This window comes from Suricata suricatta, chromosome 16 (assembly GCF_006229205.1).
Source record: "Suricata suricatta isolate VVHF042 chromosome 16, meerkat_22Aug2017_6uvM2_HiC, whole genome shotgun sequence".
NCBI classification, from domain to species: domain Eukaryota; kingdom Metazoa; phylum Chordata; class Mammalia; order Carnivora; family Herpestidae; genus Suricata; species Suricata suricatta.
The window spans coordinates 43,229,883-43,251,498 of NC_043715.1; the positions used below are offsets into that span (position 1 = coordinate 43,229,883).

At 37.9% G+C, this 21,616-nt stretch overlaps 1 protein-coding gene, 1 long non-coding RNA gene and 1 pseudogene across 5 annotated transcripts in view; 2 read left to right on the plus strand and 1 right to left on the minus strand.

Annotated features, from left to right (window-relative positions):
- The window catches only part of ZNF260 (zinc finger protein 260), a 52,396-nt gene that overhangs the window by 5,847 nt on the left and 24,933 nt on the right, over nucleotides 1-21,616 (plus strand). Inside the window, exons 3-6 of one of the 4 annotated variants that reach the window (XM_029926258.1) lie at nucleotides 3,853-3,951; nucleotides 4,735-4,828; nucleotides 5,792-5,918; nucleotides 9,128-10,515. In XM_029926258.1, coding sequence (XP_029782118.1) covers nucleotides 4,775-4,828; nucleotides 5,792-5,918; nucleotides 9,128-10,515 — 1,569 coding nt within the window. In that variant the 5' untranslated portion in view covers nucleotides 3,853-3,951; nucleotides 4,735-4,774. Of the gene's footprint in view, nucleotides 1-3,852; nucleotides 3,952-4,734; nucleotides 4,829-5,791; nucleotides 5,919-9,127; nucleotides 10,595-21,616 lie in introns of those variants that run through there. The other 3 variants (XM_029926251.1, XM_029926252.1, XM_029926253.1) reach the window with 3 other exon arrangements.
- Nucleotides 2,588-3,394, plus strand: LOC115281029 (annotated as a pseudogene).
- Nucleotides 8,477-21,616, minus strand: part of LOC115281041 — a 19,217-nt gene continuing 6,077 nt past the window's right edge. Inside the window, exons 3-4 of the long non-coding RNA XR_003904037.1 lie at nucleotides 13,685-13,776; nucleotides 8,477-8,644 (exon numbers count right to left, since the gene is read on the minus strand). This is a non-coding gene — a long non-coding RNA (uncharacterized LOC115281041). The remainder of the gene's footprint in view (nucleotides 8,645-13,684; nucleotides 13,777-21,616) is intronic.

A 21,616-nucleotide genomic window follows, 5' to 3' on the forward strand; every position in this document is an offset into this window, starting at 1 on the left:
TGCTGTATGTTCTTGGCTCTTTAGTCATAAATTGACTATATGTGGGTTTCCTTCTGGGCTCCTTGTTCTATTCCATTGACTAATGTTTCTTTTTTAATGTTAATATCATAACTGTTTTGATTACTATAGCTTTGTAATACAGTTTAAAATAAAAATGCATGATGCTTCCAGCTTTGTCAAGATTCCTTTTACTCTTCAGGGTCTTTTGTGGTGCCATACATATTTTAAGGATTGTTTGTTGTATTTCTGTGAAAATGCCATTGAAATTTTGATAGGGATGCATTGAATTTATAAATCTTTTGGGGTAGTCTAGATGTTCTAACAGTATTTAATTCTTCCAGTCCATGAGCATGGATTACCTTTCTATTTACTTGTGTCTTTCTCAATTTCTTTCAGCATTGTCTTATAGTTTTCAGAGTACAGGTCCTTCACCATTTTGGTTAAATTTATTCCTATGTTTTTTTTATTATTTTTGATGCAGTTGTAAATGGGGTTAAGATTATACCAAAACAACATCTTAGAACTAATAAATTCAGTAAATGTGCAGGATACAAAATCAGTATACAGGGGCGCCTGGGTGGCAGTCGGTTAAGCGTCCGACTTCGGCTCAGGTCATGATCGATCTCATAGTTATGGGTTGGAGCCCCATGTCGGGCTCTGTGCTAACAGCTAGCTCAGAGCCTGGAGCCGGTCTTTGGATTCTCTGTCTCCCTCTCTCTCTGACCCTCCCCTGCTTGCACTGTCTCTCTCTCTCTCATAAGTAAACAAAATCAGTATACAAAAATCAGTTGCATTTCAATATGCTAATAATGAATCATCAGAAAGAAATTTTATAAACAATAATAGCATGTCATCTGCAAATAGTAACAGTTTGACTTCTTCCTTTCTGTTTTGGATGCCTTTAATTTTTTTTCTTACCTAATTGCTCTGGCTAGGATTTCTGATACAAGTGGTAAAAGTAGGCATTCTTTCTTGTTCCTGAGCTTAGTATTTAAGAGTCTCTTGTGGTTTGCCTTTTTTTTTTTTTTTTTAAGTACGCTCTGTGCCCAATAATGGGCATGAACTCATGATCCCGAGCCCAAGAGTCGTATGTTATACCAGCTGAGCCAGCCAGGTGCCCCTTATTGTTTTTCTGTTTTCTTCATTCGATGCTGTGGATTCAAAGTACCATCTGTATTCATTTACTTAGCCGAGTATAGCTTTGCTTCTACCCACCTCCTTTGTGTTATAAAAGTACAAATTATACTTTTATATAATGTAGGGCCAATAAAAACTTTATTTTGTACAGTTGATATTTAAATCAGTTAACTGAAAGAGAAAAAATATGTATGTATACAGTCTTTGAAAATCAAATATTTACCTTGGTGCTCTTTATCTTTTAAGAAAAATTTTTTAATGTTTATTTTTGAAAGAGCAGGAGAAGAGAGAGAGCATGAGTGAGGGAGGGGCAGAAAGAGGGGAGACATAGAATCTAGCAAACTCCAGGCTCTGAGCTGGCAGCACAAAGCCTGATGCAGGGCTCAAACTCCCAAACTGTGAGATCATGACTTGACCTAAAATTGGACGCTTAACCCACTGAGCCACCCAGGTGCCCCTCTTTATCTTTTCATATGGGTATGCGTTACTGCCTGGCATCACTTGCTTTCTGCTTGAAGAACTTCATCTTCATTTTTGAAAAATAGTTTTGCTTATTATACAATTCATGGTTGAAAGTTTTTTGAGTCTTGGTTTACATTCTGGTCTCTATTGTTTCTGATGAGCTGTCATCAGTTATTCTTATTGGGGGTCATTTGTAAGTAACAACTCATTTTCTTCTTGCTGCTTTCAAATTTCTCTTTCAGGGGGCACCTGGCTGGCTCGGTCGGTAGACCAAGGGTGGGGGGGGGGCTCTTGATCACAGGGTGATGAGTTCAAGCCTCACATTGGGCCTAGAACTTACTTTAAAAAAAAACAACAAAAACAACCAGATTTCTCTTTCAGATTTCACCTTTTTTACCATGGTGTGTCTATTTGTAGATCTCTGTGCCTTTATCCTACTGGGTGTGTTGAGCTTCCTGGATGTAAAAACTCTTAACTTAGGGGACTTTTCATCATTATTGGAATATGTTAAATGATAGTTTTCCCTTCTCATATACCATTATATATGTAGGTATGCTTCTGTCCATCTCTTCTGAGGCTCTTTTCCATTTGTTTCTGTTAGATTGCACTATATTTAAGTTTGGTAGTATTTTCTTATGCCAGTTTATATCTAGTATTGAGCTGCTCTAGTGAAATTTTCATTTCATGTTACAATATTTGTCAAGTGTCGAATTCCCATCTGGTATTAAATAGCTTCTCTTTGGGGCTTGGGTGGCTCAGTTAGTTAAGCGTCTGACTTCGGCTCAGGTCATGATCTCACGGTTCATGGGCTCAGGCCCCACATCGGGCTCTGTGCTGAGAGCTAGCTCAGAGCCTGGAGCCTGTCTTCGGATTCTGTGTCTCCCTCTCTCTCTCTCTCTCTCTCTCTCTCTGACCCTCCCTTGCTCATGCTGTCTCTCTCTCTCTCAAAAAAAAACAATTTTAAAAAATAGCTTTTATTGCTCTTTTTCGTGGCGCCTCGGAGGCAGTAGGCGACATCAAGATGAAGCTGAACATCTCTTTCCCAGCTACTGGCTGCCAGAAACTCATTGAAGTGGACGATGAACGCAAACTTCGTACCTTTTATGAAAAGCGAATGGCCACAGAAGTCGCTGCTGATGCCTTAGGGGAAGAATGCAAGGGTTATGTGGTTCGAATCAGTGGTGGCAATGACAAACAAGGCTTCCCCACGAAGCAGGGTGTCTTGACCCATGGCCGTGTCCGCCTGCTGCTGAGTAAGGGGCATTCCTGCTACCGTCCACGGAGGACTGGAGAAAGAAAGCGCAAATCTGTCCGGGGTTGCATTGTGGATGCCAACCTCAGTGTTCTCACCTTGGTCATCGTCAAAGAAGGGGAGAAGGCTATTCCTGGACTCACTGATACTACTGTGCCTCGTCGCCTGGGGCCCAAAAGAGCTAGCAGAATACGCAAGCTTTTCCACCTCTCAAAGGAAGATGATGTCTGCCAGTATGTTGTGAGAAAGCCCCTAAACAAAGAAGGTAAAAAACCTCGAACCAAAGCACCCAAGATTCAGCGTCTTGTTACTCCACGCGTCCTCCAACACAAACGTCGGCGCATTGCTTTGAAGCAGCAGCGCACAAAGGAAAACAAGGAAGAGGCTGCAGAATATGCTAAGCTTTTGGCCAAAAGAATGAAGGAGGCCAAAGAAAAACGCCAAGAACAGATTGCAAAGAGACGGAGGCTATCTTCGCTGAGAGCTTCTACCTCAAAGTCTGAGTCTAGTCAAAAATGAGATTGTTGTAAGAGAAACAAATAAGATCAGACATCAAAAAAAATTGCTTTTATTGGTATTCTTGATGTGTGACATTGTGATCATACCTTTATATAAGTATGGGTTCTTTTGTTTATCTGAATATATTTATGGCTACTTTGACATCTTTGTTAAATTTGGTGTTCTCACAGGCAGTTTCTGTTTTGTGTTGTTTTGTATGTTTATGGGTCATATTTTCCTAATAATTTGGTCTTTTTATTTATAGAAAGTAGAAATTTTAGATAATTATAACATATTTGGTATTTTTGTCTGTTTTCCATATTAGCGCCTTCCACCACCAGATTTGTTTGTTTGTTTTCTTTAGTGATTGGCTAGTTTAGTTAAGTGTGATCTGTCTTCCCAGCCTACACTGAAAATCTGTGATGTTCCTCCTTTGGGGTACAGCCTTGATCATTACCAAAGTCACCCTTGGATGACAGGTTTTCACAGGTCTGTCTTTTTAGTGTCTCCCAGCTGTTAAGCTGCAGAAATCATGATGGATGCCACTACTGCTTTCAACAATGCCCTGAAGCATATATTGCTTCACAGACTAACGTAATCAGGTCAGTGTCTGGGATTAGTTCTGACAAAAGGAACAGCTCTCTAAGTGTCTAATTCTCTCTGGGAAACTAGTCAGCCCATAGTTCATTTATCTCTAGCGAATCTTTCAATCTTCTCCTAAGTCTTTTACCAAAACTTCCCTGTTTTTGAGAATGTCCTTAGGCTTTAACTTTTCTACAGTTACAATTGAGGTCATTTCCTAGCTTTTTTCCCCCTGTACAAAATCACTGAGCCACAGATCTTGTGCTTGGGTTAGGGACAGTGGCATGCTTCTCTCGGAGTCACACCTCTGCTCTTAGGAGCTGGGTGCTTGGTAGGTGGGGAGAGGGTAAGTGCAGCAGAGGTTTCAGTTTGCCTCTCTTGACATGGAAATCCTACCCCAAGATCCAGGGCAGACAACTGGAACCCCAGTATTCTCACCAGGGCCACACCCAAGGTACAGATTACATTTTGTGTTTGGAGCCAAACAGAAGAAAATCTGTGTCCCGTAGCTGCAGTTCCTGGCGCAGCGGGTAGCTGGAAGCGGGATGAGAAATGCTGGCCTCCTGCTTCCCCCTGGAAGAGAGCCATCTGACTGGGGGCACAGGTTGACACCTGGCGAGGAAGCCTGTGTCCTTGATGGACTATGCCAGTTTGAAATGGAGTATCTTTCTAAGATGTGAGGAACAAGGAAGGGTACAGGTTTGGTTCAGATACTGTGGACTCTCAACTTATGAGTTTTAGTAGATTTTCCTGAACAAATGTTTCTTCATTTGTTCTATATTTTTATATCTAATTTTCACTAGTTTTGACAGGGAGCATGTCAACGGAGCTCCTCCGGCTGGCATGGCAGAAGTGGAATTCCCTGACCAATTCTTCACAGTTCTAAGCATGGACCATGTAAGTTGCTGAATCTGTCTCCTTTGTGAACATTTCCTTTTTCTGAATCTTCTTACCAAATTGGGCCTGCCCCACATTCTCATAGTTTTTTACTTTCTAGTGAGAGTTGGAACCAAACATAACAGTGTAATTTCTATGTGCCTATCTATTCTCCAAATAATTTTCAACACTCTTATTTGTTGAGTCTCTTGTTAACACCAGCTATAGAGTAGAAATAGAATACCTAGATGGAGGAATTTACCATACTTTTTCATATTCTTGGATAACGATCATATGTACTCATTTGATTACATATGGGAAAATTCTGTACTTTTTCTGAAGAGACTGGAGTTTCCAGGTAGACTGGATTTGATCTTGACTGGTCTCCATCATACATAAATAGATGACTGTAGACTTCCAGAATTGAAGAACATCTTATCCACTGTAAAAGTCTAAATACAATTAAGCCTGGAATTTTTTCACCAAATAGACTATTCTTTAGCCACTAAAAAGTACTTATTAAATAGGTTGTCATTAGAAGTAAAAGTTCTGATCATATCATGCTAAATAATACCTAACACAGTGTTGAACTTGGGGCTGTAAGAAATTATAAATTAGTGCTCCCAAGTTAGATACTTTTCCTTTACAGAGGAACAAGGATCTAGAAACTTACCTTTATTAATTCATGCGGTAGGCATGTTGTATGCAGTGTGCATGAATATGCTGTTTCTTTTAATTTGTAAACTCATTTTATTTCCAGACATGCTTAACTAATTAAGCAATTCCATAATATGCACGAAGATTTCTCTGAATCAAATGGATTCTTTAAAGATATGTAGTAGTTAGTCCTATTTGGGAGCACTAACTTCCTTACTTCCCATATTATAACCTTCTACTCACCCTTGCCTATACTAGTTTACTTGTCGGTTTATCATAATGTCATTCTTTTTCTCTCTTTCATCTGTATTTGGTTTTTTGCTTTAGGAATTGGTGACGTTCAGGGATGTGGTCATCAGCTTCTCTCAAGAGGAATGGGAGTGCCTGGATTCAGCTCAGAGGAACTTATATTGGGATGTGATGATGGAGAACTATAGCAACTTGGTTTCACTGGGTAAGTTTATCTGCTTCATTGAATTTCACATATGCTCTATCAGCTGCTCTGGTCTGTCAGTTGCTTGTCAGTAAACCCAAGACTGTCTTTTGAAAGAAAGTAGGTACATTTCTTCTCCCTGTTTCCAAAGGTGTGGGTTGAACATTGTGTTGGAGAGGACACCTCCATTAATCACATTCATCATTCTTCATGATATTTGTACTTTCTCAGTCCCTTCATATTTCTACTTTCCCTGATACCCAGGGAGTTTAATTTAAATTTTAGGACACATATATCCTTTGAGAGAGCCATTATATTGTGATTAAAGTCAGAATTGCTATAAATGCTTTGTTATTTTCTATCCCACCTTCTTGAAGAACAGCTAAGAAACTGTGTCCTGATTCGTTATGATTATTAGAAGAATCTGTGTAATTTATATGTTAGCTGGATAAACAGGATTTATGTTCCTTGCCTGCCATATGCATTATGTTATACCTGTTTTATGGTTAAAGAACTTTGCATTTAACATCGTCAGTATTATAGCAAGGATCTTTTAATGTTTCAGAACATAGTTCTTGCCATGTACCAGGCCTTGTTCTAAGCAATTTTAATAAACTAAATCTTTTAATTCTTCAATAACCTGATGACATGAATAGTAGTTGTATTATTTTGCTAAAACAAAGAGTATTTACGCAGCTTCTCCAAGGTTATACAGCTAATTAGTGTCAAAATGCAAGTAAATCCTTACTTATGTGTGTGACTAACATTGACTTCCATAGGTTTTAATATGTAATATAGTTGACCCTTCAACAACACAGGTTTGTACTACATGGGTATACTTATATGTGAGCTTTTTGATAAAGGTAATACAATACTATAAATGTATTTTCTCTCAAGATTTTCTTCTACTTAATTCTATGAATACAATATATAATACATATAACATATAAAATATGTGTTAGTCAACTGTTTATTATTAGAAAAGCTTCCAGTCCATAGTAGGCTATTAACAGTTAAGTTTGGGGAGAGTCAAAATTATATGAGGATTTTTAATTGTGCAGTGCATAGGGCCCACAACCCCAGTTTCAAGGGTCAACTGCATTTTCAATGTATTCTCTGGAGTTTTTGTAATTTCAGTTACATTTCCACATTTGGTAGAGTCTTTTCTTTCTTTAAAAAGATTTTTTTTAATGTTTATTTATTTTTGAGAAAGAGAGAGAGCGTGAGTAGGGAAGAGGCAGAGAGATTGGAAGACACAGAATCCAAAGCAGGCTTCAGGCTCTGAGGTGTCAGCACAGAGCCCGACGCAGGGCTTGAGCTCACAAACTGTGAGATCATGACCTGAGCCAAAGTCAGACATTCAATGGCTGAGCCACACGGGCACCCCGTCTTTTCATTTCTAGGTAGAAATACTTTTTGATTTACTGATAAGGGCATTCATTTATGATTTCACTATTCCACTCCAATAATGACTGCATTATTATACCTTTGCTACATATAACATAATTCAGTCGCAGGAAATTATTTTTGCCCCTTATTATGCAATGCGTGTCATGCACTTTGGATTTTCCTCAGGTTATCCTCTCTCTGATTGTCAGTCTCCAGCCAATGTCCAACAGATCGTGTTACAAAGTACTTTCCACTCTTGCCCACCTGGACTGCTTTTTCAACATCGTCCTGTTAGCTTTCCCCTTTTCAGAATTGCATAAGCCTTATACAGTACATACCTACTCTAATACCAAAAATATACTGATACTGATGTGCGGAATGTAACATGGGTGGCTTTGAGTACAGGAAAATGGAAAGGAATATTTGGGAAAGAGCATGAAGGAAAACATTTAAATATAGACTAGGATTTCTGTAGGATAGATGAGTGATAGTAAAAAAGCTAGTGAAAACAGTAAATAAAATTCCTCATTTGTATTGATGTGAAGAGAATCATCGTTCTGCATAGCAGGGAATTAACAGCAGTGATGGAGACAGTGTAAGTGGAGAGTCAATTAGAAAACATTCATAAACACTATTTGTGTGTGTGTGTGTGTGTGTGTGTGTGTGTGTGTGTGTGTATAAATCACTGAAGTACAATGTGAGGGTTAGAAGGGATGGAAATATACTAATACTACTGCATTATTCTTATACTTACATAATTAGGATTTTTTAAATATGTATTTAATTTTGAGTGAGAGAGCACAAGTTGGGGAGGAGCAGAGAGAAGGAGACACAAAATCTGAAGCAGACTCCAGGCTCTGAGCTCTCAGCACAAAGCTCAACATGGGGCCCGAACTCACAAGTTGTGAGATCATGACCTGAAGTTTGGATGTTTAACCAACTGAGCCACCCAGGTGCCCCATTATTTTGATGATCCATTGTATTACCCAGTGACTGATCTTTGTAGTATTTCCTTTTTGTCTTATTTAGAGTCCTTTCACCTGTTTAATTTTCTGTAATTATCAGTGTATATTTCCTTGGGGTTTGTTATTCAGTGGTATATAATGATTACATTTGCCCTTTTGGAAACTAAGGAATAAACAGTGTAACAAGAGAAAATAACTGAATACACAATTGAAAAAAAATAAGAATGTGAAGGCAAGCAACTAGATATTAGAACAGAAACACCAATATGAACTTACAATCATTATATCCTTTCTGAGGATATTAACTTTTTACCCCGGTTAGTGAAATGTGGGTAGTATATACAGAATCCATTTCTGAGAAATGAAATATCCTGTGGATGGAAATTTGGTTTGCTGGAAGAGATGAAAAGAAAGATTATGTGAGAGAGGATAATGGATTAAAATGAGGTCTTACCTGCACTGTTATCCTCTAAAGTATTTGGAGTCTATTGTTTAAAAAACATACAGAATTACTAGTATATATAGATCAAATTGTGATCCACATCAGCAGTACATCTACATGATATTGATAACTAGTTCTGCATCTATTGATGTCGGTCAGTTTATCTGGACTTATTTCCAAACATTAGTACTTGACAACAAGCTTACCAGACGATGATCAACACCTACATGTCAGACACTGACTTAATCTGTTTCCCTTATCACAAACCTCACAATCTTATGCATTCATCATTCTCTGATCTTTTTTAAAACTTCATTACAGTATTTTAATCATTCACTTATATTATTTATATTTGCAGTTTTTCTTCTCTGCATTGTATAAATGTTTCATTTTTATGGCACATGAAAAAAATTGTTTCTTTTCCCCTCTTTCAGATCTGGAGTCCAAGTATGACACAAAGTGTTTATTTAATGGAAAGGACATTATTGACAGTCCTCAGTGCAAAGAAATAGAAAGTAAATTTGTTGGTCTTGAGAACTCCACTTTCAGAAATAACTGGCAAAGCCAAAGCAAGACTGAAGTACAAAGACTTGAAGTGGGATATTTCAGCCAGATGAAAATCATCTCTGAAAAAGTGCTAAATTATAAACACCATAAATCTCTTATATCACATCAGAGAATTCATGAGAGCAAGAAACCCTATGAATATAAAGAATATGGAAACATCCTTAGCTGTGACTTAAGTTTTGATGAATGTGAGAGAATACATACTAGTGAGAAAACATATCAATGTAATGCATACTGGAAAACCTTTGGGGATGACCCACATACCCTACAACTGAACATTCATACTGGTGAAAAACCTTCTAAATATATGGAATACCGGGATCCATTTAGTTTTTATGAAGACTTTAGTATACACCAGAAAATGCCTGATGATCAGAAGTGCTATAAATGTAAGGAATATAAAAGAACCATTAGAAGAGTTGAAGAAATAACTCCACTAAAAATAATTCATGATGGTGAGAAACCCTATGAATGCACTTTCTGTGGGAAATCCTTTAGAGTGCATGCACAACTTACTCGACACCAGAAAATCCATACTGATGAGAAACCTTACAAATGTATGGAATGTGGCAAGGACTTTAGATTCCATTCACAATTAACTGAGCATCAGAGAATCCATACTGGTGAGAAACCGTACAAATGTATACAATGTAAGAAGGTCTTCAGAATTAGCTCACAGCTTACTGAACATCAGCGAATTCATACAGGTGAAAAACCTTACGCATGTAAAGAATGTGGCAAAACCTTTGGCGTATGTAGGGAACTGGCTCGGCATCAGAGAATTCACACTGGGAAGAAACCCTATGAATGCAAGGCCTGTGGGAAAGTCTTTAGGAACAGTTCGTCTCTGACTAGACATCAGAGAATTCATACTGGTGAGAAACCCTATGAATGTAAGGAATGTGGAAAAGCTTTTGGAGTAGGTAGTGAACTTACTCGACATCAGAGAATTCACAGTGGTCAGAAACCTTATGAATGTAAAGAGTGTGGAAAGTTCTTTAGACTCACATCAGCACTTATTCAACATCAGAGGATTCACAGTGGTGAGAAACCTTATGAATGTAAGGTATGTGGGAAGGCTTTTCGTCATAGTTCAGCCCTTACTGAACATCAGAGAATTCATACTGGAGAGAAACCTTATGAATGCAAGGCATGTGGGAAGGCCTTTCGACATAGTTCATCCTTTACAAAACATCAGAGAATTCATACTGGTAAGAAACCCTACGAATGTGAGGACTGTGGGAGTGCCTTTAGCGTGGGTAAGCACCTTACGTGATAATCAAAAAAGCTATGCTGGTGAGAAGTCTTTTGAATGAAATACATGTACGAAAGCCTTTTGTTTCTGAGTTTCACTGGGAAAATTGATGCCTTATTATAAGAAGTAATCAAGGCAATTATGTTGCTCTTATGCTTCCAGACTTTCTGGCCACTCTGTTTAGAAGTACAATCACTCAGTGACATATGTACTTTGTTTTGTTAGATATTGTCAAATATTTCTCCTTTTTTTTTTAAATGTTTTATTTATTTTTGATACAGAGAGAGACAGAGCATGAGAGGGGGAGGGGCAGAGAGAGAAGGAGACACAGAAACGGAAGCAGGCTCCAGGCTCTGAGCTAGCTGTCAGCACAGAGCCTGACGCGGGGCTCGAACCCACGGACGTGAGATCTGACCTGAGCTGAAGCCGGAGACTTAACTGACTGAGCCACCCAGGCGCCCCAATATTTCTCCTTTTTATGTCAGTTAACCTTCTGAATATCTGTTTGGGTAGGATGGTCCCTATTCTGGTATGTGTGGAAAATGTGTCTCACTAATTATTAACTACTTCATTTCACATGAATTTCTTTCCCAGGCATGTTTTGTTTACAGTTACTTTTGGTGTTTATGTTTTTGTTTTTCTGTCTATTCATTGTTTTTGGCTTACTAATTTATAATATTATTCAAATAAATCTTTTGCATTCTAATTTTTTGTTTATATAGTATAATTTTCTTCCTTCAGAGAGTTAAAACTTCCAGTCAGATACTATGTGGTTTTTAAGTCTTGTGTCTATGCATGGTATTTTTGTAGATTTATGTTTCATTTTCTATTCTTGTTTTAATGGTAGATGTGTAATCTTTTCATGGTCATCAAACGATTAATTTCTTTTAACATTTCTGTTTTGACATGACAGACTTGCCTAAATACCTACCACAATACAGTTCCTTTAGAAAGCCTTTCTTTTTCCCTCTAGACACTACCAATGAGGATCCAAAGGAAAGGGGCACTTTTAAATATTCCCTAAAATTTTACAAAGCCAGTCTTATCTGTCTCAGACTTATTAAAGGAGGGGTAATCTACAACTGTTGCAATGATTATAAACTTGGTAAATTCACATTTAGAGGGTTTAGAACTCTTACTACCATGACTTCAACTGGGTTTGTATATTTATACTTTTTATTCTCTCTGTGTTGCCTTGCTGAGTTTTGGCAGCTTAACCATGAATAGAACTTTGATTTTAGCAAGGAAAGGAAAAGTAAAAGAAGAAAGAAAATTATTGACAAAGATTAAGTGTCCATCATCTCTTTCATTAGAACAGTTGGCTGGTTATGCAATTGACGTTCATTATGAGCCAGTGGTTATTAGATTTTTTATAAGAATTTACCTATTATGATGGGGGCGCCTGGGTAGCTCAGTCGGGGTTAAGCATCCAACTTTGGCTCAGGTCATGATCTCATGGTTTGTGGATTTGAGCCCCGCGTCGGGCTCTGTGCTGACAGCTAGCTCAGAGCCTGGAGCCTGCTTCAGATTCTGTGCCTCCCTCTCTGACTCTCTCCTGCTCATGCTGTCTCTCACCGTCTTTCAAAAGTAAGTAAAAAACATTAAGAAAACAATTTTTAAAATTACCTCTTGTTTAGATACATTTATGTCACTATCAATCACTAATTTTAATTTTTCAAATTGGTCTTCCCCAGAATTTTTGTGGCTATAGTAATTAAGCTATTTTCTTATTGGATATATTGGACTGTTTTCTTTAAATAGTCCTAGTTTTTTAATTTAAATTAGCAGTTTTAGGGGTGCCTGGGTGGCTGAGTCGGTTACGGGTCCAACTCTTGATCTTGGCTCAGGTCATGGTCTCATGGTTCACAGGTTCAAGCCCCACATCTGGCTCCTCGCTGACAGCGCAGAGTCTGCTTGGGTTTCTGTCTCTCCCTCTCTCTCTCTCTGCCACTCTTGCTCTCTTCTCTCTCTCAAAATAAACTTAAAAATATCTCAACTTTATAGGAAAAATAAATTAGCAGTTTAAAAAAATATACTTAGTAGATATTTCATATGCTACAAAATAAGAGAATGAATCTCTGTTGTTATCCTTATTAGGATATGTACTATTTCATATTTTCTTTAAAATAGTTCAACTCTATTATAATCATTAATAGTTCATTCTACTTACTGAGCTATTATGTGACCACACTGCTGATTTGCTCTTTCATCTCATTTTACTTGGTTATTCTGAGTTCCTATCAATACTGATTAGTTTCTCTCTTTTTTGTATAATACTCCAGACACTCTTTTGTGTATTTTTATTTTATTTTTTGCTGGCTTGAGCAAGTTAAAACAATGAGCTATCAAATCCTTATAGATACACCTAAATAATAATGTATCTTGGCACTTTTCAAAATCATTAATAATTGAAAATTTAACAAATGCAACATATCCTTATTATGCTTCCCTTATTTGTATTACAGCTATATTTTGGTCACATTCCGTTAATGTTTTTCTTTGAATTTTGTAATGAACCCCTGTCATTTCACATTCTGCTAGTACAATAAACCATAATGTGATTACTGCTCTGAACTATTTTTTTGCTACTTTGTATTGATGCGCATTCCTTTCCATATTCATTTGGTCTTTTATCCTTTCCATATCTTCCCTAGCCTACTTAGAAATTTGTTTTTAATATGGGAGAATGTTACAGACCTATCTTGTTTATTGCTGCAGTGAACCATAATTTCGCTTCCAGTGATAGAATCAATTTAATGGTGGAGAATTCACATTAATAAATGTAAAAGGAATGGAGGGAAATAGGAAATCACTGTAATAACAGTAATAATAATACACAAAATTCACTGATGGATACTTAAATTTGAAGGTGAAAATATAAAGAGAAACAGGCCATTAGAATTATATAACAAAAAAATCCCAAATATGGGGCGCCTAGGTGGCTCAGTCAGTTAAGTATCTGACTTTAGCTCAGGTCATGATCTCACGGTTCGAGGGTTTGAGCCCCGTGTCAGGCTCTGTGCTGACAGCTAGCTCGGAGCCTGGAGCCTGTCTTCGGATTCTGTGTGTGTCTCTCTCTCTGACCCTCCCTTGCTCATGCTGTCTCTCAAAAAAAGAAAAAAAAAATCCCAAATATATTATTACAAGGAGAAAATATTCCATATATTACCTTAACCAAATGATCACCAGCAGTAAGACATCAGCAGATACCACACAAGCGAGGCACTAGTAAGAAGGGCACACCAGTGAGTCGTATTGCCGCTAAAAAAAAAAAAAAAAAAAAGCATAACTGTAATATAATCATGAGGAGACTACAAACAAAATGAAACTTACCCGACTCAGGAAACCATGACTTTTCAAGGTCATGAGTGGCAAGGAAAGACTGAAAAACTCTCAAAGATTGGAGGAGACTAACGAAATTTATAACCAAGTACCATGCAGGAATTTGGATTTGATCTTTGGGACATTAATGGAGAAAACTTGGTAAAATCAAATTAAAGCCTGAACTTTTAGTATTACACAGACTGGGAGAAGGATGTATGGTAATTCTGTACTCGGAATTTTTCTGTAAGTCTAAAACTTTAAGAATAAATATTGCTTCCAAGGGTGCCTGGGTGGCTTGGTCACTTGAGCGTCCGACTTCAGCTCATGTCATGATATTGCAGTTCATGAGTTTGAGCCCCACATTGGGCTCTGTGCTAACAGCTCAGAGCCTAGAGCCTGTTTTGAATTGTCTCGCTCTTTCCTGCCCCTTCCCCACTTACGCTCATTCTTTCTCTTAAAAATAAAACATTAAAAACAAATTTAGGAGTGCCTGGGGGGCTCGGTTGGTTGAGCATTTTTGACTTCAGTTCAGGTCATGATCCCGCAGTTGGTGAGTTCGAGCCCCGCGCTGGCTCTGTGGTGACAGCTTGGAGCCTGGAGCCTGCTTCGGATTCTGTGTCTCCCTCTCTTTCTCTGCCCCTCCCCTGCCTGTGTCTCTCTTTCTCTCTCTCTCAAAAATAAACAAACATTTAAAAAATTATTTAAAAAAAACTACTGCTACCAACCAAAATGGAACAAGACTGGATTTACCTTCCTGCCTAAAGTAACAAAACACTAGATAACATACAAGCAGCAATTGTTTTCAGATATTGAACATTAGACAACAAAAACATCTAACAAAGTGTAAACAAATGTGATATGCACAGTTTTGACTCCACTTACTAATAGGCATTTCCACATCTCAGCACTGGGAGGAAGAAAGCAGGGGAACCTCATGATGCCAAGATAGAGGTGAGAGTCCAGGAAGGCTGAGATAGCTAGTTTCAGAGCAGACTACTAGAGCAAGGGTTTTTTTTTTTCTTATTTATTTATTTTGAGAGATGGGGAAGAGTAGAGAGGAGGAGAGAATCCCAAGCAGACTCCATATAGCCAGGGCTGAGCCGAATGCGGGGCTCAAACCCACAAACCATGAGCTAATGACCTGAACTGAAACCAAGAGTCAGATGCTTAACAAACTGAGCCACCCCGGTGCCCCTAGAGCAAATTTTGATCAGTGCATGGAGGTAACCACCTAAGGCTGCCAAACGATATGCTTAGAAAAAGCAAAGGTAACCTTTCGAAGTTTACGCAGCCAGGAATAGTTTGGGTCCCCATCTGCCAAAGTGGTAAACTTCACAGTATACAGGGCACTGGTTAGACGACTCAAGGACTTACTGCCTCCGTAGAGAGGCAAGTTAATATTAAAGGTTTCCTGGTACCACCTAACAAAATTTGAAGTAAATTGGTGTGGTTTTTTTGTTTGTTTGTTTTGAGAGCGCAAGCGGGAGAGCAGTCGAGAGTGTGGGACAGAGGGTTTGAAGTAGGTTCCATGCTGACAGCTGTGAGCCCAATGTGGAGCTCGAACTCACAAATCATGGGATCATGACTTGAGCTGAAGTTGGATGCTCAACCAACTCAACCACCCAGGTGCCCTTGAAGTAAATCTTAATAGGAACAAACTGTTACCAGATAACATAAATATATTCCAGAACAAAGCTTGAGTATATTTCTAGAAATACAAAAATACCAAGCACATAGATGGTAAATTTTTTGTGTGGCTAAGTAGTAAAAAAACAAAACAAAACCTTAACAGGAGTATAAAAATGCAGGAATACATGAGTATCATGAGGAAAATCACTAGAAACACATCTGAAAATGACAAAAATAGATGTCATATATAATTTGCTATATATTTTTTTTGGTAATAGATACTGGCAGTACAGCCATCTAAATTATTCTCCACATGTCCAAAAAACAGAGAGATTGATCATGTTAGGTACAAATGTAGAAGATATTTAAAAAGACCTAAACAAAGTTCTAGAGATAATAACACTGTCTAAAATTTAAAAATACAGTCAATGGGATTAACAGATTAGACATTATGAAAGAAAATATTGGTAAGCTTGAAAACCTAGCAACAAAAACTAAGTTGAAATAGAGCAAAACAGACTAAGAAAATGACACTGGGTAATAGAAACTATAAGATAACTGCAATCAGCCTAATTATGTGTAATTTGGATCCCTGGAAGAGAGCAAAAATGAGTAGGGACCAAAAAAAGACACTTAAGTAAGTTTTCCAAATTTGGTGAAAACTATAAACCCACATACCCAGGAAGTTCCAACACATCCAAGGAAATCATAACAAAGCAATCATAACCAAACTGATTAGAATCATTAAGAGCAAGAGAATTTGGGGGCGCCTGGGTGGCTCAGTCGGTTAAGCATCCAGCTTCAGTTCAGGTCAAGATCTCATGGTCCGTGGGTTCAAGCCCCACATCAGGCTCTGTGCTGACAGCTAGCTCACAGCCTGGAGCCTGCTTCAGATTCTGTGTCTCCCTCTCTCTTGGCCCTTCCTCCACTTGCATTCTGTCTCTCTCTCTCAAAAATAAATAATAAGCATGAATAAAAATTTAAAAAAAAAAGAGCAAGAAAATTTTAAAAGGAAAAAAAAATCCTGCATGCAGAAAAGCAAAGATTAAAAAGAAAAAAGAAAAAAACAAAAACCAGAATGAGTTCTGGACATGATGGAGAAAACATACTTTGCCCTATTCCGTCCCACTTATAAAGTCATAGGGATAAATATATGAAACAAACTCTTAAGAATCTGAAGCGTAGAAATGATGGCAAACTATTTATGGACCTTGGGACTTAAAGAACAACCCAGTTCCGTGGCAACTTCCTTGGAGGAGAGTTGGGTTTTGTTTTGTTTTTGCTTCCAGCCTGAATACACCAGAGAACCTTGCAAACTGGAAATGTCCCCAGATGCCAACAACTATTAAAAAAACCTCACCACACACACATAACAAAAGCACCCATGATGTGCCTGTTTTCCTTTGACAAATGGCTGAAAAGGTTGTGGCCCCACAGAACAAAAAGCCCTTTGACAATGCTAACTCCGTTACCTGAACAGTACAAACAAATGCCCATACCATTCCGCACTGCAGCCAGCAGCTACCACTCCTTTGCTGCTAGTAAATATCTACAAAAGCTTTGTGTGTGCACACCCCTGTCATCCCAGCCCAGCAACAAAGAGGCAGTGCCCCTTCTCTCAAACACTGGGTGCATTCAGCTGCTGTATGAGCAGAAACCTGACTGCCAAATCTGGCACATCAATAATGTGGAACCTTGTAAGCACACTGCCATCATAGTCTAGAAATCATGAAACACGCCTCATCTCTTCTTGGCTGACAGGTATACAGGGAGGGTATGAGTGGAATTAGGGCCTTGACTATCATTGTGACCTGGCACTTATTAGCTGGTGTTCCACACTCTACTAGTTGGCAGGCATATGCAGAGGCGGTGTATAATCAGACCCCAACTACCACTCTTAACACAGCAGGAAGGTCCTTTCCCCTTCCACTCGGAGGGGACCCCCATATACTATCTGTGTGAAGAGAGCCATGACTAAATCCCAGCTCACCAAGTAACAACACTTATTACCCAAGAATTGGAGCCTCATAAAATAATACCTGAAATCACCAGAGTACCACCAGAGTACAATCAAAACTTGTCCATCGTAGCAAGAATGAGGAATATTCAACTTAAATGAGAAAATAACATCAAAAACTAACAAAATATCAAGATGTTGGAATTATCTTGCAAGAATTTAAAGCTATATCATAAAAATGGTTCAGTGACATAGAATGCACCTAAAAAGAGTTCAAAATAGATGAAGCACAACCTGACAATTTAACAATAATTAGAGCATTCAAACCATTATTCTCAATAATGGCTAGAACTAGAAAGACAAAAAAAAATGTAAAAGACACAAACAACAGTATAAACCACCTAGATCAAAGACATCAATAAAAACTAACAAATTATAACAAAATACCCATTCTTCTCAATTACAAAAAACATCCTCCAAGCTAGAGCATATATAAAGCCATGAAACAAATCTCAATAAATGTACAGAAAGTATACCCGCCAACCATTATACTGAATTAGAAATCATTAACAAAAGTGTGAAAAAGTTACAAATATGTGGAACTTACATGACTCACTCTTAATTAACCAAAGGGTCAAAGAAAAAGTCATGAGGAAAATTAGAATACCTTCAGAAGAATGAAACTGAACTTAGGAGATGCATATAAAGCATTGCATAAAGGTAAATTTATAGATGCAAATGCCTACATTTTAAAAAGATCTCAAAGGAATAACCTAAATTTGCACATTAAGAAATGAGAGGAGGAGCACCTGGGTAGCTCAGTCAGTTAAGGGTCTGCCTCTCGATTTCCGGTCAGGTCATGACCTCACAGTTGTAGAAAAAACTAGAGGGAAATAAAAGGAAGGAAAGACATAAAGAAGAGTTGAAAAACAAAAGAAGGAATAGAAAAAATGGGGAATATACATAAAACCAAAATTAGCTTCTTTAAAAGATCAACAAATTAGAAATTTTATCTAAAATGACCATGAAAATAAAAAAGGAAAAGGTTCAAATTGCTATGAACAGATGTATGAATGCAAATTCAATAGATTAAATAAAATCTTAAGAGGTCAGAATTAGCAAAATACACACAAAGATAATCCACATATGCCCAAATCTGTTAAAGAAACAGAATCAGTAAAAACATTCTAAAATAGAATGCATCAGGCACAGATGGTTTCACTTGGCAAATTTACCAAATATTTAAGTCGGAAATGATTAAAGGACTAAGTTGTTTTGCCAAAATTCACACTGAAGCCCTAACACCAATATAACTAGTTGTAGACTAAGTCTTAAAAGAAGTAATTAAGGTTAAATAAAGTCAAAAGGGCAGCATCCATATAAAAGTAAGAGACATCAGATTCCCTTCCCTCTCTCTTTGAATGCATAGAATATAGGCCATGTGAAGACACAGAAAGAAGGTAGTCATCTACAAGCCAAGAAGAGAAATCTGGAGGTTCTAGTCCAAGAAGGCAAAATAGGAGGCTCCTGAAACAATACCTCTTGGAAGAAATCCAGAAACCAGCTAAGCAACTCCTACACATCAGACTGACCGGAAAATCCCACATTGTTAAGGGGCTCAGCACACAACTGCTGGGAGCCACAATGAACAAAAAAAGTTGCTTGGATAATCAACTGTTTGGAAGATAACCAAGAGCTAGGGCAGGGTTAAACACTAAGTTTCACCCTCCCAATGAAGCCATTCCTTCAAGCCTGGGAGAGGCAGCTGTTTCATCTAACACACATAAACCAACAAAGTAAAGAGAAATGAAGAAACACAAGAATATGATTCAAAATGAAGAACAAAATATAATCCCCCAAAAAGAACTCAATGAAACAGAAATAAGTGATTTACTTGATTAAAAGATCAAAATAATGGTCATAAAGATGCTCAATAAGATCAGGAAATGGGACATGAAGAGAGTAAGAGTTTCAACAAAGAGACACAGAAAGTACCACACAGAAATCACAGAAATGAAAAATATAATCACTGAATTAAAAAATACAACACAAGGGCTCAATAGCAGACTAATGAGGTGGAAGGAAGGATCAGTAAATTCAAACATAGAGCAGTGAAATTCATACAAACAGCATTGAAAAGAAAGCTGGGGTAGCAATATTTATAATGGACAACATAGGCTCTAAAATAAAGACTGTAACAATAGATGAAGAAGGATACTACACAACCATACAGGGAATAATCCAATAAGAAGATATAACAAATGTAAATATTTATGCACTCAACATGGGAGCACACAACCCCTTAAAACAACTAAAAACAAACATAAAGGAAGTGATCCATAGTGATACAATAATAGTATGGAGATTTAACACCCCACTTACATCAATAGACAGATCATCTAAATAAAAATTAACAAGGAAACCATGTATTTTAATGACACATTGGACCAGATGGATCTAACAGATGTATTCATAACATTCCACCTTAAAATAGCAAAATACACATTGTTTTCCAGGGCACATGGAACATTGTCTGGAATAGGTCACATGTTAGACCACAAAACAAGTTGAAACAAACTCAAAAAGACAGAAGTCATATCAAGCATCATTTCTGACCACAGTGCTCTGAAACTAGAAATCAACCACAAGAAAAAAATGCTGAAAGGTTGCTAAATATATAGAGGCTAAATAACATGCTACTAAACAATGAATGGGTAAACCAAAAATTCAAAAAGCAAATCAAAATATACAGAGAGACAAAAGAAAATGAAAAAACAATAGTCTAAAATCTTTGGGATATGGGAAAACCTATGCTAAAAGGAAAGTTTAAAGAAGTATAGGCCTATCATGTAAGGACGCAGGTCTGAATCAAACTGACTCCATGACAGGCTTCAAGTTTCCCTCTGACCTTGGAAGCCTAAAGTGTCAGTTTCTCAGAATCCTTAGACAATAGAAGGGCACACATTGCCCAAGGCAGGAGGGACCACCCTTGTAACACCCAATCAGGAAAGGCCAGCTAACACCCGTAACATTTCTTTTTTTTTTTCTTCCCCCCCTCCACCCTTAACATTTCTAAGGGCAGGCCTAGAAGGCTAGTCACGCCCTACGTGAGGGTCCTGGGCCCACTCTGTAATTGGTCAGTACTCTAAACGTTGTGATTGGGTCCCGCCAAAAGTAACAATGTATGGTTAAAGTTACTGCCAATATTGATAGGTGATAGTGATTGGGTCACTATACCTGTGTCACAATTTCCTGTAACCCCCCCTTCCCAAGCCCATAAAGGCCCTACCCCCCACTTTGTTCCGGGGCTCTCAGCATGGATCCACTGCGCCGGTAAAGTCTGTGAGCCTGAGTTTAGGCCCAGCCAGCCTAAGCCTATAATAAAGCCCTTTGCTTTTGCATGTGTGACTCAGTCTCTCTGGCGGTCTCTGGTTTTTGGGGATGATAAAGAAATCTTGGGCATAACAATCACAAGAAGAAAAATCTCAAAGAACCTAACCATACACCTTGAGGAACTAGAAAAAGAACAAATAAACCTAAAGCCAGTAGAAAGAATGAAGGAAATGATAAAGATTAGAGCAGAAATAAATGAAATAGAAACTAAAAAAACCAATAGAAGAGATTAATGAAACCAAGAGGGTTTCTTTGAAAAGATCAACAAAATGGATAAACCTAAGCCAGGCTCGTCAAAAGAAAAAGAGAAGAAGGACTCAAACAAAATCAGAAATGAAAGAGAAATAACAACCAATCCCACAGAAATACAAAGGAGTATAAGAGAATATTATGAGTTTTATGCAGCAAATTAGACATCCTAGAAGAAATAGATAAATTCCTAGAAACATATAACCTCCCAAAACTGAAGCAGGAAGAAAATTTAAACAAAACCAATTATCAGCAAAGAAATTGAATCAAAAAACTCCAAAACAAACAAAAGTCCAGGACCAGATGACTTCACAGGTGAATTTGTAAGGATGCAGGTCTGAACCAAACTGACTCCATGACAGGCTTCAAGTTTCCCTCTGACCTTGGAGGCCTAGGTGTCCGTTTCTCAGAATCATTAGACAATAAAAGGGCACACATTGCCCAAGGCAGGAGGGACCACCCTTGTAACACCCAATGAGGAAAGGCCAGCTAACACCCTTAACATTTCTAAGGGCGGGCCTAGAGATAGAAGCTATAGATAATCACTTA